The sequence below is a fragment of the Dryobates pubescens genome, chromosome 3, assembly GCF_014839835.1.
Source record: "Dryobates pubescens isolate bDryPub1 chromosome 3, bDryPub1.pri, whole genome shotgun sequence".
Taxonomy (NCBI): Eukaryota; Metazoa; Chordata; class Aves; order Piciformes; family Picidae; genus Dryobates; species Dryobates pubescens.
In genome coordinates this window covers 49,826,997-49,846,334 of record NC_071614.1, presented here as the reverse complement: position 1 = coordinate 49,846,334, position 19,338 = coordinate 49,826,997, and the positions used below count along the sequence as shown (strand labels likewise).

Sequence of the window (19,338 nt, the reverse complement as noted above, 5' to 3'; positions counted from 1 at the left end):
GAGCCGGAGCCAGGCGCGGCCGGCGGAGCCGGAGCCAGGCGCGGCCGGCGGAGCCGGAGCCAGAGCCAGGCGCGGCCGGCGGAGCCGGAGCCAGAGCCAGGCGCGGCCGGCGGAGCCGGAGCCAGAGCCAGGCGCGGCCGGCGGAGCCGGAGCCAGAGCCAGGCGCGGCCGGCGGAGCCGGAGCCAGAGCCAGGCGCGGCCGGCGGAGCCGGAGCCAGGCGCGGCCGGCGGAGCCGGAGCCAGAGCCAGGCGCGGCCGGCGGAGCCGGAGCCAGAGCCAGGCGCGGCCGGCGGAGCCGGAGCCAGAGCCAGGCGCGGCCGGCGGAGCCGGAGCCAGAGCCAGGCGCGGCCGGCGGAGCCGGAGCCAGAGCCAGGCGCGGCCGGCGGAGCCGGAGCCAGAGCCAGGCGCGGCCGGCGGAGCCGGAGCCAGGCACGGCCGGCGGAGCCAGAGCCGGAGCCAGGCACGGCCGGCGGAGCCAGAGCCGGAGCCAGGCACGGCCGGCGGAGCCGGAGCCGGAGCCAGGCACGGCCGGCGGAGCCGGAGCCGGAGCCAGGCACGGCCGGCGGAGCCGGAGCCGGAGCCAGGCACGGCCGGCGGAGCCGGAGCCGGAGCCAGGCACGGCCGGCGGAGCCGGAGCCGGAGCCGGAGCCAGGCACGGCCGGCGGAGCCAGAGCCGGAGCCGGAGCCAGGCACGGCCGGCGGAGCCAGAGCCGGAGCCAGGCGCGGCCGGCGGAGCCAGAGCCGGAGCCAGGCGCGGCCGGCGGAGCCAGAGCCAGGCGCGGCCGGCGGAGCCGGAGCCAGAGCCAGAGCCAGGCACGGCCGGCGGAGCCAGAGCCGGAGCCAGGCACGGCCGGCGGAGCCAGAGCCGGAGCCAGGCGCGGCCGGCGGAGCCAGAGCCGGAGCCAGGCGCGGCCGGCGGAGCCAGAGCCAGGCGCGGCCGGCGGAGCCGGAGCCAGGCACGGCCGGCGGAGCCGGAGCCAGGCACGGCCGGCGGAGCCGGAGCCGGAGCCGGAGCCAGGCACGGCCGGCGGAGCCGGAGCCAGGCACGGCCGGCGGAGCCGGAGCCAGAGCCAGAGCCAGGCACGGCCGGCGGAGCCGGAGCCAGGCACGGCCGGCAGGGCCGCGGCCGGCAGAAGCCGCTGCCCTCGGAGGGGCGAGCGCCCGGGCAAGGCCCCTGGCAGAGCGGCCCCTGGCAGAGCGGCCCCTGGCAGAGCGGCCCCTGGCAGAGCGGCCCCTGGCAGAGCGGCCCCGCTGCCGGCCCCGGGCCCCTCAGCAGCCGCCCGGGGCCGCACGCCCGGGCACGGCCCGGCACGGCCGCCGCCAGCCTCACCTGGTGCCGCGGGTGCCCGCTGCCGGCGCCGCCCGCGGGCTGCGGGGCGCAGGAGCAGGCGGAACAGGAGCAGGCGGAGGTTGCGGAGCAGGCGGAGCAGGCGGAACAGGAGCAGGCGGAGGTTGCGGAACAGGGGCAGGAGCAGGCGGAGCAGGGGCAGGAGCAGGGGCAGGAGCAGGCGCAGGAGCAGGCGCAGGAGCAGGCGCAGGAGCAGGCGCAGGAGCAGGCGCAGGAGCAGGCGCAGGAGCAGGCGCAGGGAGGCGGCCCCGGCCCGGCCCCGGCGGAAGCGGAAGGAGGCGCAGGGCGGGCAGGGAGGCGGCGCCATGGCGGCCAAGCGCAAGGCGGAGGCGCTGATCCCGGCGGAGGAGAGCGACCAGCTCCTGATCCGGCCCCTGTGAGCGCAGCGGCCCCGCCCGGGGCAGGCGGCGGGGAGGCGGCGGCCGGCCGGGGCCGGGGGTGCAGCCCCGAGCTGCGCGGAGGAGCTGCGGGCAGCGGCTCCCCCCCCCGGCACCGGCTGTGCTGTCGCGATAGGGCTGGCGAGAGTGCCCCGAGCACGCCGGACTCGGGGGGCTCGGGCTCGATGGTCTCTGAAGGTCCCTTCCAACCCCTAACATCCTGCGGCTCTGGGGAGGCCTGGGCGCCCCCCGGCTGCGTCTCCCCCGCCCCCGGTGCTCCGAGGTTGGGTTCCGCAGCGAGCAGGCAGCCTGCAGGGCACAGGAGGCATCGCTTAAACCTGGGGAGGAGCTGCCACACCAAGGGTGTGAGGCTGCTGAGCCCTGGAGCAGGCTGCCCAGAGAGGCTGTGGAGCCTCCTGCTCTGGAGAGCTTCCAACCCCCCCCGGCCGCTGTGCTCCTGGGCAGGCTGCTGGGGGGGCCCTGCTGGAGCAGGGGGCTTGGGCTGCATGGTCATGGCCTCAAGTGCACCAGGTGGGAGAGGAGAGAAAATTTCTTTGCTGCAGGGCCTGGCAGAGGCTGCCCAGGGAGCTGGTGGAGTCCCCATCCCTGGAGGGGTTCCAGAGCCCTGTGGCCATGGCAGCTGGGGCCAGGGTTTGGTGGCTGTGGTGGTGCTGGGTTGATGCTGGACTGGCTGCTCTCAGAGGCCTTTTCCAAGCAGAGCCCAAGCCCAGCTCCCTGCAGCCTCCTCCCAGGGAGCTGCAGAGAGCAAGGAGGTCTCCCTCAGCCTCCTCTTCCCCACACTCAACTCCCCTAGGGCCCTCAGCTGCCCCTCCCCAGCCCTCTTCCCCAGACCCTTCCCCAGCTCTGTTGCCCTTCTCAGGGCCCAGTTAAGCTCTGGTTAATTTTGCTGACTTTGATCTCCCTTTGCAGTGGTGCTGGCCAAGAGGTAGGAAGGTCCTGCATCATTCTGGAGTTCAAAGGAAGGAAGATAATGGTAATTGTGGCCTGGGTGTGTTTGTGCTCCCTCCCCCTGCACACCAAAGGTGTCAGGGGTTCAGTTCAGCCCCAGCTTGTGTGTGTGTGAGCTCTGGGGCTGGCCAAATGCTGACCCACACTCATGTGAGTAGCCAGCTACAGAGTCATCACCTCTGCCCCTTTCCCTGCTGCCCTTGCAGGGCTTGGCTGCAATGAGTTGCCCACAGTGGGGTCAGGTGTGAGTGAAGTGTGGCTGAAGGCTTGTGTAGATAGAGATTACAGACAGGGAGCTTGGAAAGGGCTGCCCTGGGAAGCTGCTCCTGAGCCCTTTAGAACCTGAGGTGGGAAAGCTGAGGCTACAAGCAGTGTTCAGGGGCAGAGCTGGGGTTTGTCTCAAACAACTTCCAGCTGGCACAGGCTGCCCAGGGAGGCTGTGGATGCTCTCTCCCTTGAGGAGTTCAAGGCCAGGCTGGATGAGGCCTTGAGCAACCTGGGCTGGTGGGAGGTTGAAGATCATCAAGTTCCAACCCCCCTGCCATGGGCTCTTGCCCAGGTTGGATCTTCCAGGTCCCTTCCAACCCAGCCCACTCTGTGAGTCTGTTTTAGCCCCCGCTACAAGAGGCTTTGTCAGATCATCTCAACCTGTGAACCTGTCATTGCATTTGCAGCTGGATTGTGGGATCCACCCAGGCCTGGAAGGAATGGATGCTCTTCCTTACATTGATTTGATAGATCCTGCTGAGATTGATCTCCTCCTCATCAGCCAGTAAGTGGCACCTGAGGGAGCAGCCACACTGGGGCTGTGGTGTGAGCTGTGCTCACTGCAGGTGAGGAGAGGCTGTCAGGAGGTGGTGTGTGGATGGCAGCTGGGACAGTTGCTTGGTGCTTTGGTGTTTGTTGTCTTTCTGCTCTCTCATCTCCTCTGAGCTAACAGAGCTATGTGGAGAAAGCCTTGGCAGTGAAGGGAGGCTCTCCTGGTTTAGCTGCTCTGGGTCCCATGTCTGCTCACCAGAGCACAGAGTGTAGAGCAGGGGAGTTAACATGAGGTGGAAAATTGGGCTCCTGGATCTTCATGAGGTCAACTCAGCAGAACAGAGGGGAGAGGAGATCTCTTGAGTGTGGGCTCTGTGCTCATTGGGTTTCTCTGTCTGCAGTTTCCATCTAGATCACTGTGGGGCTTTGCCCTGGTTCCTGCAGAAGACAAGCTTCAAAGGGAGGACATTCATGACTCATGCCACAAAAGCCATTTACAGATGGCTGCTTTCAGACTATGTCAAGGTCAGGTAAGGCCCTGGGTTGCCTCTTCAGGCCATGAATTCTGTCACCTCTCGCTGCCCATGATGATGTCTCTCAATTTCCTCTCAGCCCCACAACCAAATCATTCTTCTTGCCTTCCTTTCTTTCTCCTTGCTTCATTCAGACCTTTAACAGTGCCCTTTTCCCATCTGCCTCTCTCAAGATGCATTTCTCATGTCTGTTTCTCCCTAAGCTTCACAGAAGTAGGGATTTTAAGGCCTGGAGAAGTACAGCTCAGTGCTCAGGACAAGAGCAGATTCCATGTGCAGTGAATACAAAGAGTGCTCTGCTCCATGCTCTTGGCTGGGGTTTTTCCCTCTCTTGTTCTGTTGCTGGACACATGAATGCAGTGGGCCTGAGCTTATCTCGCCTCAGCAGACTCTAGCTGGGCTCAGCACCTTGCTAAACAGAGCTCTTGTGGCTCCTTTGTCCTGGGCTGGTGGGCAAAGTGTGCTTCAGCTTGGGCTTTGAGGACTGTCAGAAACTGTGGCAGGTCTCTGTCCAAGGGCTGGGAATCCCAGAGTGGCAGGGTTGGAAGGGAGCTCTGGAGGTCATCAAGTGGAGCTGTTGGCACTTTCAGACAAGCCCAGGCCAGATCCTCCATGGAAAGGGCTGCTGCCTGCCCTGGCAGGGGGAGGATCTGCAGAGACCCCCTCTGTGATGCTGTAGCTGCTGCACTGGGGTGCCTGGGCTTGGCTGCTGCTGTCCAGGCTCGGTGTTGCTGGCCTCTTGCTGTCAGTGGGGAGCAATCCAGGCAGAGTTTTCTCCAGCTCTTGTCTCTCCTGAGCTGATCTGTGTCTGTTTCCCTTCCATCCAGCAACATCTCAGCAGATGACATGCTCTACACAGAAACAGACCTGGAGGAGAGCATGGACAAGATCGAGACCATCAACTTCCATGAAGTGAAAGAGGTGGCAGGAATCAAGTTCTGGTGCTACCATGCAGGCCATGTGCTGGGGGCAGCCATGTTCATGATTGAGATAGCTGGAGTGAAGGTACTGACCTCAGAGCTGAGACCAAGTGCTCAGGCATGGTGTGGGGCAGCCAGGCTCATGAGTGAGAGAGCTGGAGTGAAGGTACTGACCTCAGAGCTGAGACCAAGTGCTCAGGCATGGTGTGGGGCAGCCAGGCTCATGAGTGAGAGAGCTGGAGTGAAGGTACTGACCTCAGAGCTGAGACCAAGTGCTCAGGCATGGTGTGGGGCAGCCAGGCTCATGAGTGAGAGAGCTGGAGTGAAGGTACTGACCTCAGAGCTGAGACCAAGTGCTCAGGCATGGTGTGGGGCAGCCAGGCTCATGAGTGAGAGAGCTGGAGTGAAGGTACTGACCTCAGAGCTGAGACCAAGTGCTCAGGCATGGTGTGGGGCAGCCAGGCTCATGAGTGAGAGAGCTGGAGTGAAGGTACTGACCTCAGAGCTGAGACCAAGTGCTCAGGCATGGTGTGGGGCAGCCAGGCTCATGAGTGAGAGAGCTGGAGTGAAGGTACTGACCTCAGAGCTGAGACCAAGTGCTCAGGCATGGTGTGGGGCAGCCAGGCTCATGAGTGAGAGAGCTGGAGTGAAGGTACTGACCTCAGAGCTGAGACCAAGTGCTCAGGCATGGTGTGGGGCAGCCAGGCTCATGAGTGAAGGTGAAGTTATTCTCATGGCAAAGCTGGAGTCAGTTTAGTCACTCATTGCTCCTTGGTGCCTGTGAAGCCCCAGTGTGGCTGGAGCTGTCACACAGACTAGGACCCAAGTGGAGGTAGCAAGTAGCAGTAGCAAGTGGCAGGAGGGATGCTTGGGGTGTACAGCAGTGAGCTTGGACCCAGGAAGAGTTCTCCTTGCTGGGCTGCTCAGAGGCAGCTGACAGCTGAGGCAGTCTGATGGAGGCTGCATTGCAGTAGGGTCTCCCAACAGATTCTGATTCACCTTTGCCTGGGGTGCTCACAGGGCATTTGTCACTGCTCACAGCACTCTTCTGCTCAGGCACCTGAAGCAGCAGGGTGGCTGTTATTACTGATTGGAGGCACGGAGAGAGGAAAAGAGGAAGTCAGGGGCAGGCCTGTGTCAAACCCAGTGCTGGAAGCTGATCTCCTGGGCTGGGGTTCAGCAGGGTAACCACCACTCAGGAGTAGTTCCCTGCAGCCTTGAAGAGGGAAGAGAGGTGGTGGTCCTGAACCTTGCTGCCTTGGAGGGCTTTGTGCCTGGGTGACTGAGAACTGGGCAACAAAGAAAGCTTCCAAGAAGCACAGAGGTAGAACTGGATGCAGAGAGCCAAACCCTGGTGGTTGTGTCCCTGGTGGTGGTGGAGCTGGGGTGCTGCTTGGCTTACTGTGCCTGGGACTGCAGACCTGGCCCTGCCCACCTCAGAAGTGCCTCCAGTTCAAGTGCCAGTGATGAAATCATCACAGATGGCCTACAGCTCTCCTCACTTACCAAAGCCTCTCCTCTGCCACAGCTGCTGTGTGCAGGCTGCTGCCCTGGCAGGGCCTGTAGCCACAGGAGCTCTCTGTGTCCCCAACAGCTCTTGTACACAGGAGACTTCTCAAGACAGGAGGACAGGCACCTGATGGCAGCTGAGATTCCCAACATCAAACCTGATATCCTGATCATTGTGAGTGCTGCAGAACTGCCTTGTGCTGGCAACTCCTTGCAGTGAGGCTGGGGAGACTCTGGCACAGCCTGCCCAGGGAGGCTGTGGCTGTCCCCTCCTGGAGGTGTTCCAGGCCAGGCTGGATGAGGCCCTGAGCAGCCTGGGCTGGGGGGAGGGGTCCCTGCCCATGGCAGGGGTTGGGGCTGGATGGTCCTTAGAGTCCCTTCTTGACAGGAAGACATCCAAATTCCTGGGAGGGGGTTGGAGAGGGGAGGTGTTGGTTATTTATCTTGGTGGAGGTGAGTGGGGGAGTTTGGGGATGGTTTTGTTTATTCATAGCATCCCAGAATGGTTTGGGTTGGAGAAGGCTTTCAAGATCCTCCACTCCAGCCATCAGCCCAGCCCCATGGCCACCCAGCCCTGGCCCCAGCTGCCATGGCCACAGGGCTCTGGAACCCCTCCAGCCATGGGGACTCCACCACCTCCCTGGGCAGCCTCTGCCAGGCCCTGACCACTCTGGCACCAAAGACATTTTTCCTGTCTCCAGCCTAACCCTCCCCTGGGGCCACCTGAGGCCGTTTCTTCTCTCCCTGTCAGTTGTTGCTGGGGAGCAGAGCCCAACCCCCCCTGGCTGCAGCCTCCTCAGGGAGCAGCAGAGAGCAGTGAGGTCTCCCTCAGCCTCCTCTGCTCCACGCTCCACACCCCCAGGGCCCTCAGCTGCTCCTCCCCAGCCCTGCTCTCCAGACCCTTGCCCCTGCCCCGCTCTGCATGCTGCCCCCAGTGAGTGCCTGCGGCTGGGGGCAGCAGGGGGCTCAGGCTGTGTGGCAGTGCCGTGCTGAGGGGGCTGTGTGTCTGCAGGAGTCCACCTACGGCACCCACATCCACGAGAAGCGGGAGGAGCGCGAGGCCAGGTTCTGCAACACCGTCCACGACATCGTCAACAGGGGAGGCCGAGGCCTCATCCCTGTCTTTGCCCTGGGCAGAGCTCAGGAGCTGCTTCTCATCCTGGGTATGGCCCTTCCTGGCTCTGACAGAGGCACACAGGTTAAGCCAGCATCAGAGGGGTTAGGGGTTGGAAGGGACCTCTGGAGATCTTCCAGTCCAAGCCCCTGCCAGAGCAGGAGCAGAGAACCCAGCACAGGTCACACAGGACACATCCAGACAGGGTTGGGAAGCCTCTAGAGGAGGCTCCACAAGCTCTCTGGGCAGCCTGCTCCAGGGCTCTGGGAGCCTCACAGGGCAGAAGTTCCTCTTCATGCTGAGGTGGAGCCTCCTGTGCTGCAGCTTGCATCCATTGCCAGGATGTTTTCACCTGCACCCTCAGCTGGAGTCGTTTCTCCCCAGGCCCTTTGCAGGGTGTTGTTACCTGAGGGTGGCAACAGCTGCCTGCTCAAGTGCCCCAAACCCACTCAGCCACCTGGCAGTGGCATGGGCATAAGAGCTTGGCTTTGGCATCCTGGTGAGGCAGGGGTGCAGCAGACTGTGCTTACACATCACAAAACCCAGCTAAAAAAGGCATTTTCTGGGCCAAAGGATCACTGCCTCTGCCCTGTAACTCACAAACCCAGATGAGGAAGTGCCTGTAGAAAAAGAGAAGACCATAACAGACTCTGTGGCATTACACAGAACCAGAGAAGGGTAGGGGCTGGAAGAGACCTCTGGAGATCATCCAGTCCAACCCCCCTGCCAGTGCCAGCACTTGGGCTGGAGGTGAGCTGGAACGTCCTGACTGGAAGGGTTCTCAGAGCCTGGCACAGGCTGCCCAAGGGGGGGCTGAATGCCCATCCCTGGAGGGGTTTCCCAGAGGCAGAGCTGTGGTGCTGAGGGCCAGGGCTCAGCCCCAGCCTGGGCAGTGCTAGGCATGGCTGGGGTGGATGAGCTGCAGGGCAGAGGCACAGTGTGGGGAGGCTCTGGCACGCACTGTGAGCCCTGCTGCGGGGAGAGCACCCTCTGGGTGGGGCTGGGCTGTGGGGGTGGCCTGCTGGGGCTCTCTTGCTCTTGGCTTTCACTGCTGTGCTGGGTTGTGCAGATGAGTACTGGCAGAACCACCCTGAGCTCCATGACATCCCCATCTACTACGCCTCCTCCCTGGCCAAGAAGTGCATGGCCGTGTACCAGACCTACGTCAACGCCATGAACGACAAGATCCGCAAGCAGATCAACATCAACAACCCCTTCGTCTTCAAGCACATCAGCAACCTGAAGGTCAGCCTGCCATGGCCCTGCCCCACACAGCAGGGCTGGCACACAGCCCCTCTGGCCCCAGCCTCCTCCCAGGGAGCTGCAGAGAGCAAGGAGGTCTCCCTCAGCCTCCTCCACACTCAACACCCCCAGGGCCCTCAGCTGCTCCTCCCCAGCCCTCTTCCCCAGACCCTTCCCCAGCTCTGTTGCCCTTCTCTGGCCCTGCTCCAGCCTCTCAGTGTCCTTGGAGTGAGGACCCAAAACTGACCTCAGCACTCAAGGGGTGGTCTCAGCAGTGCCCAGCACAGGGGCACCATCCCTGCCCTGCTCCTGCTGCCCACACCACTGCTGCTCCAGGCCAGGCTGCTGCTGCCCCTCCTGCCCACCTGGGCACCCCCTGGCTCTTTGGCCTTGTTAAACCTCATCCCATTGGCCTTAGCCCCTGGACCCAGCCTGGCCAGGTCCCTCTGCAGACCCTTCCTGCCCTCCAGCAGGTTAATGCAACCACCCAGCGTAGTGCCATCTCCCTGGGGGAGCCTCAGTTCCCTCAGCTGGATGATTGATAAGGAGATCAAAGGGAGCTGGCCCCAGCCTGAGCCCCAGTACTGGCAGCTTGTGGCCCAACATTTCCTCTACTGCAGATCCTTTGGAGTTTGCTGCCTGGGGGCAGCAGCAGGAGGAGCTTCCCTGCAGAGGGCACTTGCTGTGCCTTGTGCCAGGGTGCAGGCAGGCAGCCCTGGGCCTGGGCTGTGCTCACTGCTGCTGGTTGCTGTCTGCACTCAGAGCATGGATCACTTTGATGACATTGGCCCCAGTGTGGTGATGGCCTCCCCAGGGATGATGCAGAGTGGCCTCTCCAGGGAGCTGTTTGAGAGCTGGTGCACAGACAAGAGGAATGGAGTCATCATAGCAGGCTACTGCGTGGAGGGAACCCTGGCCAAGGTGAGCTGCTGCTGCTCTGCACTTCTGTCACTTGGCCAACAGCAGCTCTCTGTGTTTGGGTGTCCTGAGAAGGTTGTTCCCAGCTTCTGCAGTCCAAGCTCATTGCTTTGGGCTGGCACTAATGGAACTTCCCAGGACTTCTGCATCTGCCCATGCCCAAGGATGTTGTGCAGGAAATCTCTTCTAGGAGCTCTTTATCTTGTCAGAGGAAGGATGACTGATGACTTGCTGCATCTTCAGACCCCTCTACCTTTTTGAAAGGGAAGCCCTAGCCCTGATTCTGGAGGAACTGAATCACAGGATGGGTTGGGTTGGGTTGGGTTGGAAGGGACCTTAAAGATCATCTAGTTCCAGCCACTGCCAAGGGCAGGGACACCTCCCACCAGCCCAGGCTGCTGAAGGGTAGTCTGAACCCCAGGCCAGGCCTTAGTGAAGCTGGAAGCCTTCAGAGAAAGCTGCTGCTGTGTCAGGGAGCAGCCTGCCTTGCTGTCCTGTGGCATGGGCCACGTGGAGGGCAGGGAACCCCTCCTTCCCAGGGGCAGCCTGGGCACTCGGCTTTGTCTTAGAGACAGAAGTCTCCCAGTGTTTACAACTCCACTGCACATGTGGCAGATGTGTCTGGAAGAGGACTGGGCTCCCAGGTCTGCTGAGGATGAGCAGCTGAGCTGCTGTGGGGGGGTTGGATGTTCAGTTCACATTGGGGCTGGCTCCCAACATGATCCAGTGCTGCCTGACCTGCAAATGTGGCTGTGGGAGGCTTCCAGTGTTTCATTTCCAGTGCTCTTGTTTTCCCTAGCACATCATGTCTGAGCCTGAAGAGATCACAACCATGTCAGGGCAGAAGCTGCCCCTCAAGATGTCTGTGGATTACATTTCCTTCTCTGCTCACACAGATTACCAGCAGACCAGTGAGTTCATCCGGGCCCTCAAGCCTCCACACGTGGTTAGTGTCCTGGAGTGGCCTTCAGCAAACCACCTCCCAGCCTGGAGGCAGGAGGGCAGGCCCTGCTGGGCAGCCTGGAGGCAGGAGGGCAGGCCCTGCTGGGCAGCCTGGAGGAAGCCTGTCCTTGCCAGGAGGCAGCCACAGCCTCCCTGGGCAGCCTGTGCCAGAGGCTCAGCTCCCTGGGACTGAAGAACTTCTTCCTCAGCTCCAGCCTGACCCTGCTCTGCCTCAGCTCCAAACCCTTCCCCCTTGGCCTGGCTGCAGACCCCCTCAGCAGAAGTCTCTCTGCAGCCTTCCTGCAGGCTGCCTTCAGGCCCTGGCAGCAGCTCTGAGGTGCCCCTGGAGCCTTCTCCTCTGCAGGCTGCACAGCCCCAGCTCCCTCAGCCTGTGCTCCCAGCAGAGCTGCTCCAGCCCTGGGATCAGTGCATGGGACTCAAAGGCACTGAAGCCTGAGGCTCAGCTGAGCTAATGCTGAGTGCTGTGACCTGATGAGAGGACACTTGTGTGAGGCTGGGGAGCACAGTGGCAGCTTGCTCAGAGCCTTTGTTCCCCCTGGCTGGACAGAGGGTTCCTGCTGAGAGGCAAACTGTGTCCCTTGCAGATCCTGGTCCATGGAGAGCAGAACGAAATGGCCAGGCTGAAGGCTGCCCTGATCAGGGAGTATGAGGATAATGATGAAGTCCACATAGAGGTTCACAACCCCAGGAACACTGAAGCTGTCACCCTGAACTTCAGAGGAGAAAAACTTGCCAAGGTATTGAAAACCCAAGGAATGAAGCTCCCTCTCTCCTCCTCTGCTGCAGAGCAGTTTCCTCTGGGATTGGAGCTGCACTTTTCCTTCCCAGCCATCTCTGCACTGGCTGGGGATTGTCTCTGGCTGCCAGGGATCCAGGCCTGGGAGTGCTCTGCATGCAGTGGTGCATCTGGGGATTGGTTTTCAAAGATTCACAGAAGGGCTTGGGCTGGAAGGAACCTCAAAGCTCAGCCAGCTCCAACCCCTGCCATGGGCAGGGACACCTCCCACCAGCACAGGCTGCTCAGGGCCTCATCCAGCCAGGCCCTGAACACCTCCAGGCAGGAGGCAGCCACAGCTTCCCTGGGCAGCCTGTGCCAGGCTCTCCCCAGCCTCACTGGGAAGGTCTTGGTGAGGTTTGCTTCTTGGCCTTCCAACCTTTCCCTGTGCCACCTCTCAGTGGCTGTTGGCTGCTCTGACCTCCTCCTCTGTTCAGAGTTCCTTTGCTTCCACTCTGGGTGCTGCTGAGGAGTGAAGATTCCTCTCCATAGCAGCCTGCAGGCTGAGGGCACCTGAGCTGGCCTGGGTGCAGCCTGTGTGGCCTTGCTTTGCAGGTGATGGGGTCTTTAGCTGACAAGAAACCAGAGCAAGGACAGAGGATTTCTGGAATCCTGGTTAAAAGGAATTTTAACTACCACATCCTGTCTCCATGTGACCTCTCCAGTAAGTACAGGCAGGGCCTGAGCCTTGCTGCAGCCTCCTCTTCCTCATGAGAGCCCTCAGAGCACTGGGGGAGGGGAGCTGCAATTGTGTGCTGGAGGAGCAGTGAGCAGTTTGGGTTAGTTTTGCCTGAAGCTGTGAGGTGCTGCAGGGAGAAGCAAGGCAAAGGCTCTCAGCTCACTGCCCTCTGAGCTCTCAGATCTCTGTCAAAGAAAAGAGGCAAAATTGCCTTTGGGCTTTTTGTGGTCACTTCAAACTTCTTCCTCTCCCTGGATGTGGATGAGAGAGCTGAGAGCCTTGCTGAGCTGTGCTGGCCAAGGGCAAAACTGGCACAGAATCAGAGAGGCACAGAATGCTTTGGGTTGGAAAAGGCCTCTGAGGTCACCCAGCCCCTGGCCCCAGGAGCCATGGCCCCAGGGCTCTGCATCCAGGCCCTTTGTTTTCAGTGTCAGAAGCTGCAGCACAGTGGAAACGTTTGTGAGTGTTTCTCACTCTCTGCTGCTCTTTGTCCTGACTGAGCTGTTTGGTAGTAAAGAAACTGACCTCACAGTAGAAGAACAATTCAGTGTGAGGTAGAGGAGCTTGGGAGGAAGCAGCTCACAGAATGTCAGGGGCTGGAAGGGACCTCAGGAGCTCATCCAGTCCAAGCCCCTGCCAGAGCAGTTTGTCTGCCTCTGGTGGCTGTGATACCAACTCCTGCTGCTTACTCGGCCCCAAACCCATTGCTGATCTCACCACAGATGCTCCACCCTCCTCCTCTCTGCTGAGTGTCCTTTCCAGCCCCCCCCTGGCAGGGAGCAGGGCCATGAGTTGTCTGCAGTGTTCCCTGGCCTTCAGGCAGGGAATTCCAAGGCCTCCTTTGTCCTGTGTGCTTTCAGATTACACTGACCTGGCCATGAGCACGGTGACCCAGACCCAGGCCATCCCCTACACAGGCCCTTTCAACCTGCTCTCCTACCAGCTGCAGAAGCTGACAGGTATGTCTGGGGAAGGGCATGGCCAGGACACAGCCTTCTGGGGGTTCTGCTCTGCTTGTGTTCCCAATTCATCAGCATGCAGTGGTAGAGAGCCTGGGGCAGCCTCTGTCTCCTGTCAGCCCCTCAGGGGAGTGCTGCAGCCATTCTCTTGTAACATTTGTTAATTGAGCTTTGTCTCCAGCCCCCAGATAGAGTGGGAACTGCCCTGCTGTTCACAAACACACAGCCTTGTCCTCCTGGGTGCCAGGCAGCCCCTGCTGTCTCCCCCCAAAAGGCAAGGAGTCCACAGAGTGCACTAGGTTGGGAGGGAGCCTCCAAGGGCATCCTGTCCAAGCCCCTGCAGGCAGCAGAGACAGCTCCAGCTGGAGCAGGCTGCCCAGGGACACAGCCAGGCTGATCTTGAATGTCTCCAGGGATGGAGCCTCAGCCACCTCCCAGGGCAGCCTGTGCCAGTGTCTCCTCACCCTCACTGTGCAGAACTTCCTCCTGATGTCCAACCTAACCCTGCCCTGCTCCAGTTCCAAACCATTGCCCCTGTGCTATCCCCACAGCCCCTTCTGAGCAGTCCCTCCCCAGCCTGCCTGGAGGTCTCCTGCAGATAGTGAGATGCAGCTCTGAGGTCTCCCTGCAGCCTTCTCCTCTCCAGGCTGAACAGCCCCAGCTCTCCCAGCCTGGCCCCATGGCAGAGGTTCTCCATCCCTCTGAGCGTCTTTGGTAGCCTCCTCTGGACCTGCTCCAGCAGCTCCAGGTCCTTCCTGTTTGGCTGCTTCTGAGCCAGAGGCCATTTCTCTCTGCTGTCATCCTTGATGCCTCTCTTCAGCTTGCTTGCAGGTTAGGGGCAGCTCCTGTCCCAGGCACACAGACTCTGCAGGATCCTTCCCACATTGAAAGCTCAGGAATGTTTTTATCTCCTCTAATCAGATTCCAGCTGATACCAGGAGAGAAGAGCAAAGCTGTGCTCAGGGCTCAGCACCTGAGATGCTTTGGTTTAAGCTCTGTGCCCATGCAGGCAGTGGCTTGTCCTTGCAAGGTGTCAGAGGAGCTGGGTCAGTTGGCAGCTGTGGGCAGGGTCCCCTCTCTCACCCTGCCAGTGCCCTCTTGCTGTTCATTTGCTAACCATCTGCTGCCCTCCTTAGGGGATGTGGAAGAAATAGAGATCCAACAGAAGCCAGCCCTGAAGGTTTTCAAGACCATTACTGTGATCCAGGAGCCAGGCATGGTGGTCCTTGAGGTGAGCACTGCTGGGGGCAGAGGAGGAGTTTCTGCTGCCAAGTAGTACCAGAGAGATTCAGAGTCCTGGAATGATGGAGGGGGTTGGAAGGGACCTTGGGAGCTCATCTAGCTGCAGCCCCCTGCCATGGGTGACAGCAAACACCAGAAGGGAACAGAGTCAGATACAAGCAGGTGAAAGCAAACACAGGCAGTGACAAATGAAAAGTCAGCAGAAAGGTAAATAAATGAAAGTAAATGCCAATGAAAACTCAGAGCAAAAAGCAAATGAAGAGTGAAGGGGGAGGAGGAGGAAGCAAAGCAGAGAGGTGCTGGTGTGGGGTGAGCGCTGGGGCAGGCCCTGGCAGGCAGGCTCCAGGGCAAGGCAGGCAGCAGTGTGCCACAGGCTGTGCTGCTCTGCTGCCCCAGCCCAGGGGGGCTCAGCTGCTGCCCTTGGCTGTTGTTCTCTCTTGCAGTGGGTGGCAAACCCTGCCAATGACATGTATGCAGACACTGTCATCACAGTGATCCTGGAGGTGCAGTCCAACCCCAAAATACAGAAAGGTAGGAGCTGGCTGCCTGCTGCTCGAGCTCAGCCCTGCCCTCTCTTGGGACACACACAGCCACCTCAGGGAGGCAGAATCAGGGTGCTCTGGGGGTGTGCTGGGCTGCAGGTTCCCCCAGCATCACCTTTCAGCCAGAGCAGCTCACTTAGGGGCAAATGGAAGCTGTGTTGGCAAGCAAGAGCTGCACTCTCCCCTGGATGCAGTGAACAGGTGCAGAGTGTCCAGGGGTTACAGCACTGTACAGGTACTGACAAACAGCAAACAGAACTGGGAAGCTGCTCCCCTGCCCCCTCCCAGACCCCCTGCACCAGAGAGGAGGAGGATTTGAGAGAGGAAGCAGTGGGTTAGGTTTAGCTCAAGGCCAGCAGCAGCAAGTTGCCTCCCAGGCAAAGCAGTTAACAGCCAAGGTTGGAAGAGAAGAAAGGGATGGGAAAGGGCTGTGAGGAATGGTTAGGTTGCAGCTTCCCAGAGAGTGATGCAGTGAATTTGTTTAGCACAAGCTTTTCCTTTCCTTTCCACCCCCAGCAGGCTCTCATTTGCATTTCCCTGCTTTGCTGCTTGAAAGCTGCAGCTAAACTTTAAAGGCAGAGCCTAAAACTGCCACAGGGTGCAAAGGACCTTAAAGGTCATCCTGCTCCAACCTCCCCTCTGTGCTCAGGGACACCTCTCAGCTACACTCAGCTGCTCAGGGCCTCATCCAGCCTGGCCTGCAGCACCCCCAGGCAGGAGGCAGCCACAGCCTCCCTGGGCAGCCTGGGCCAGAGGCTCAGCTCCCTGGGACTGAAGAACTTCTTCCTCAGCTCCAGCCTGACCCTGGGTAGCATCAGATTGGCTGTGAGGAAGAAGTTGTTGCCCATGAGGGTGGTGAGAGCCTGGCACAGGCTGCCCAGGGAGGTGATGGAAGCCTCCTGCCTGGAGGTGTTTGCAGCCAGGCTGGATGTGGCTGTGAGCAACCTGCTGTGGTGTGAGGTGTCCCTGCCCATGGCAGGGGCTTGGAGCTGGCTGAGCCCTGAGCTCCCTTCTAGCCCAGCCAGCTCTCTGATTCTGACCCTGCTCTGCCTCAGCTCCAAACCATTCCCCCTTGGCCTGACTCCAGACCCCCTCAGGAGAAGTCTCTCTGCAGCCTTCCTGCAGGCTGCCTTCAGGCCCTGGCAGCAGCTCTGAGGTGCCCCTGGAGCCTTCTCCTCTGCAGGCTGCACAGCCCCAGCTCCCTCAGCCTGTGCTCCCAGCAGAGCTGCTCCAGCCCTGGCAGCATTTGTGGGCCCTGTCATTACTGCTCCTGATTGCTGTCCCTGTGGTCCCTGCATGCTCCCAGCCCCCAGGCTGTGATGCTTCCTTCTAATGAAAGGGATTACAAACAAATCCCTGCAAACAGATTCTTTCCAGCTTCAAGGAAAGGAAGGTGAGAGGCTGAGAGTGTAAACCATGAGAGGAGGATTCCAAAGTGACTCAGAGCTGAGAAGTTCTCCATGTTCAGTCATGAGCCCAGGGCCCAAGCCATTCCTGCCCTTGCTTGCCTGCCCTCCTCGGGCTTCAGCCAATCCTCTTGGCAGTGGTGGTGTCTGGGTTGGTTTTGGAGGGAGGGAGGAAGGAGCCAGGGTGTCCTGGGTAGGCAGTGTGCCTCTGTGTGTGGGAGGCAGGTCACAGTCTCAGCAGGACTTTGTTTGCTTGCTGGGTTTTGCCTTTTTTTTTACAGCTGCAGTACAGAAAATTTCCAAGAAGGTTGACATGGATGTGTACAGGAAGAGGATGGAGATCATGCTGCAGTGAGTTGGCATCTCTCTGGCTGAGATGAAAGGAGCAGTGCAGCAGGGGAAGCTGGGCTGGGCCAGCCCCAGGCACACATCCAGGCTGGGTGGGTTAGGAGCAGCCCTGAGGAAAGAGCCTTGGGGGTGCTGGGTGCTGAGCAGCTCCCCAGGAGCCAGCAGTGCCTCCTGCAGCCCTCAGGCAGCTGTGAGCTGGGCTGCAGCCAGAGCAGGGTGGGCAGAGGGCAGCAGAGGGGATCCTGCCCCTGGGCTCTGCTCTGCCCAGACCTCACCTCCAAGCCTGCCTCCAGCTCTGGGGTCCCCAGCAGCAGAAGGACACAGAGCTGTGGAGAGAGCCCAGAGGAGGCCACAAGGATGCTGCCAGGGCTGGAGCAGCTCTGCTGGGAGCACAGGCTGAGGGAGCTGGGGCTGTGCAGCCTGCAGAGGAGAAGGCTCCAGGGGCACCTCAGAGCTGCTGCCAGGGCCTGAAGGCAGCCTGCAGGAAGGCTGCAGAGAGACTTCTCCTGAGGGGGTCTGCAGCCAGGCCAAGGGGGAAGGGTTTGGAGCTGAGGCAGAGCAGGGTCAGGCTGGAGCTGAGGAAGAAGTTCTTCAGTCCCAGGGAGCTGAGCCTCTGGCACAGGCTGCCCAGGGAGGCTGTGGCTGCCTCCTGCCTGGGGGTGCTGCAGGCCAGGCTGGATGAGGCCCTGAGCAGCTGAGTGTAGCTGAGGTGTCCCTGGGCATGGTGGGGAGCTGGGAGCAGAGGAGCTCTGGGGTCCCTGAGCCATTGCAGGGTTCTGTGGCCTCCCCTGCACAAAGCCCTGGCCAACACAAGGAGCCTGCTGGCACACCTTGAACAGCAGAGACCTTCCTGAGAGCAGGTGGTCAATGGTGACCCCAAAGCAGTCACCTTTCCCACTGGGATCTGCAGCCTTTCATTCTGCAGGGCTCAGATTTGCCACTTTTCAGTGACTGCAGCCCTCAGGCAGTCCCAAAGAGCAGGCAGGACCCCAGGGAGTGCCTGCAAACTGTGCTGCAAACAGCCTGCTCTGGCTCCCCTCTGCTCAGCTTGGAGCCAGCTGCTAGCCCCCAAGCATTTCAGAGCTCAGGCTGTGTACTAACAAGTCACTCAGCAGGGCCTGATGTGAAGCTAGGGCTTGTGGATAGGAAATTGAAACAGGGCCTGAAGGCAGCCTGCAGGAAGGCTGCAGAGACTTCTGCTGAGGGGGTCTGCAGCCAGGCCAAGGGGGAATGGTTTGGAGTTGAGGCAGAGCAGGGTCAGACTGGAGCTGAGGAAGAAGTTCTTCAGTCCCAGGGAGCTGAGCCTCTGGCCCAGGCTGCCCAGGGAGGCTGTGGCTGCCTCCTGCCTGGGGGTGCTGCAGGCCAGGCTGGATGAGGCCCTGAGCAGCTGAGTGTAGCTGGGAGGTGTCCCTGCTAAGATCTGTGTCAGTAAAGCACTGACCTGGGCTACCCAGCCAGGGTCACTCAGCTTGGTGGCTGGGCTGAGCCATTGCTGCTGAGAGGAGATTGCTGGCAGGATGCCTGTGGGAGCCTGAAGGCAGCAGGGAGGCAGAGGTGCTGCAGGTGTGTGGGCAGCTGTGAGACAGGCTGCTCTGTTGCAGGGACATGTTTGGAGAGGACTGTGTGAGCTCCAAGGATGGCTCTGTGCTGTGCATCACGGTGGATGGGAAGACGGCAAACATCTCCCTGGACACAAGGGTAGGGGCAGCAGGGCTCTTGCCTGGGGGCTCCTCTGGCACAGCTCTGCCTCCCATGCAGGGCACAGTGCTGCCCTCCTGCTGAGGAGATGGGGGGAGGGGGGGATGTTTGCTATCAGCATCTTCAGCCTCCTCACTCGCCACTCATTTCATTGCCATTGCCCTCAGTTGATCCACAGCTGGGGTGGAAGGGACCCTCCAAGGGCAGCTTGGCCACCCCCCTGCAGCCAGCAGGGCCACCTCCAACTGCAACAGGCTGCCCTGCTGGAGTCTCCTCCTCTGGAGCCTTTGCAGCCCTGCCTGGCTGTGTCCCAGTGTGGCCTCTGCTGGGTTCTGTGCTCCTGCTCTGGCAGGGGGCTTGGACTGGAAGATCTCTGGAGGTCCCTTCCAAGCCCTGCCATCCTGTGAGCCTGTGAGGTGAAGCTTGATGCTCCTCAGCAGGGCTTGGGCAAGTTCCCTCTGAGCTCACTGCCACTCTGGATAGCTTCATGCCCATGTGCATGCCTGCTTCCCCCTCCCCCCTCTGGAGCACTCCTGCCCTGCTGCAGGCCAGGGGCAGAGCCTCCAAGAGGGTTTCCTTCTCTCCCCAGACGGTGGAGTGCGAGCCGGGGAGCGAGGAGGATGAATCCCTCCGCGAGATGGTGGAGCTGGCTGCACAGAGGCTCTATGATGCCCTCAGCCCAGTCTGCTGACCCCCACAGGTCCCCAGGGCACCCCCAGGACCCTTCCACACCTTTGGTCTCTTGCAAAAGTAAATAAACCCTTTTTGCTCTTCAGTAGTCAGAGTCAGCTTGTTCCTGAGCAGCCATGCTGAGACCTGGCCACAGAAAGTGACTTTCCTGCCCCTTGGCTTTCTGCTGCGCACACAACACTTCCCCTTCCCCCACCTGACTCAGCTGCTGCCTCAGAGCCTTCAGGGTTGTTCCACAAGTGCCTTCTCTCACCTGGGGTGCAGCAGCCACAGGGCCAGGATCCTGGTGTCTGAGGAGGTGGCGGAGTCCCCATGCCTGGAGGTGTTCCTGAGCCCTGTGCCCGGGG

General features: G+C 60.8%; 1 protein-coding gene across 2 annotated transcripts; it reads left to right on the top strand.

The window, feature by feature from the left end:
- Window positions 1–1,633: 1,633 nt before the first annotated feature.
- On the top strand, window positions 1,634–19,026 carry CPSF3 (cleavage and polyadenylation specific factor 3). 2 transcript variants are annotated; one of them, XM_054180126.1, is made up of 18 exons: window positions 1,634–1,724; window positions 2,656–2,719; window positions 3,369–3,466; window positions 3,855–3,983; window positions 4,814–4,991; window positions 6,501–6,590; window positions 7,428–7,578; window positions 8,599–8,774; window positions 9,534–9,692; window positions 10,489–10,635; window positions 11,237–11,389; window positions 11,983–12,091; window positions 12,967–13,065; window positions 14,202–14,296; window positions 14,751–14,838; window positions 16,537–16,606; window positions 18,205–18,301; window positions 18,891–19,025. In XM_054180126.1, the coding sequence occupies exons 1-18, from the start codon at window positions 1,654–1,656 to the stop codon at window positions 18,990–18,992; spliced, it is 2,076 nt and encodes a 691-aa protein (XP_054036101.1). In that variant the 5' UTR covers window positions 1,634–1,653; the 3' UTR covers window positions 18,993–19,025. The 2 variants fall into 2 exon arrangements, with proteins under 2 accessions (XP_054036101.1, XP_054036102.1); XM_054180127.1 differs by lacking the exons at window positions 1,634–1,724; window positions 2,656–2,719; window positions 3,369–3,466 and having other exon boundaries at window positions 3,932–3,983; window positions 4,942–4,991; window positions 18,891–19,026.
- Window positions 19,027–19,338: the final 312 nt, after the last annotated feature.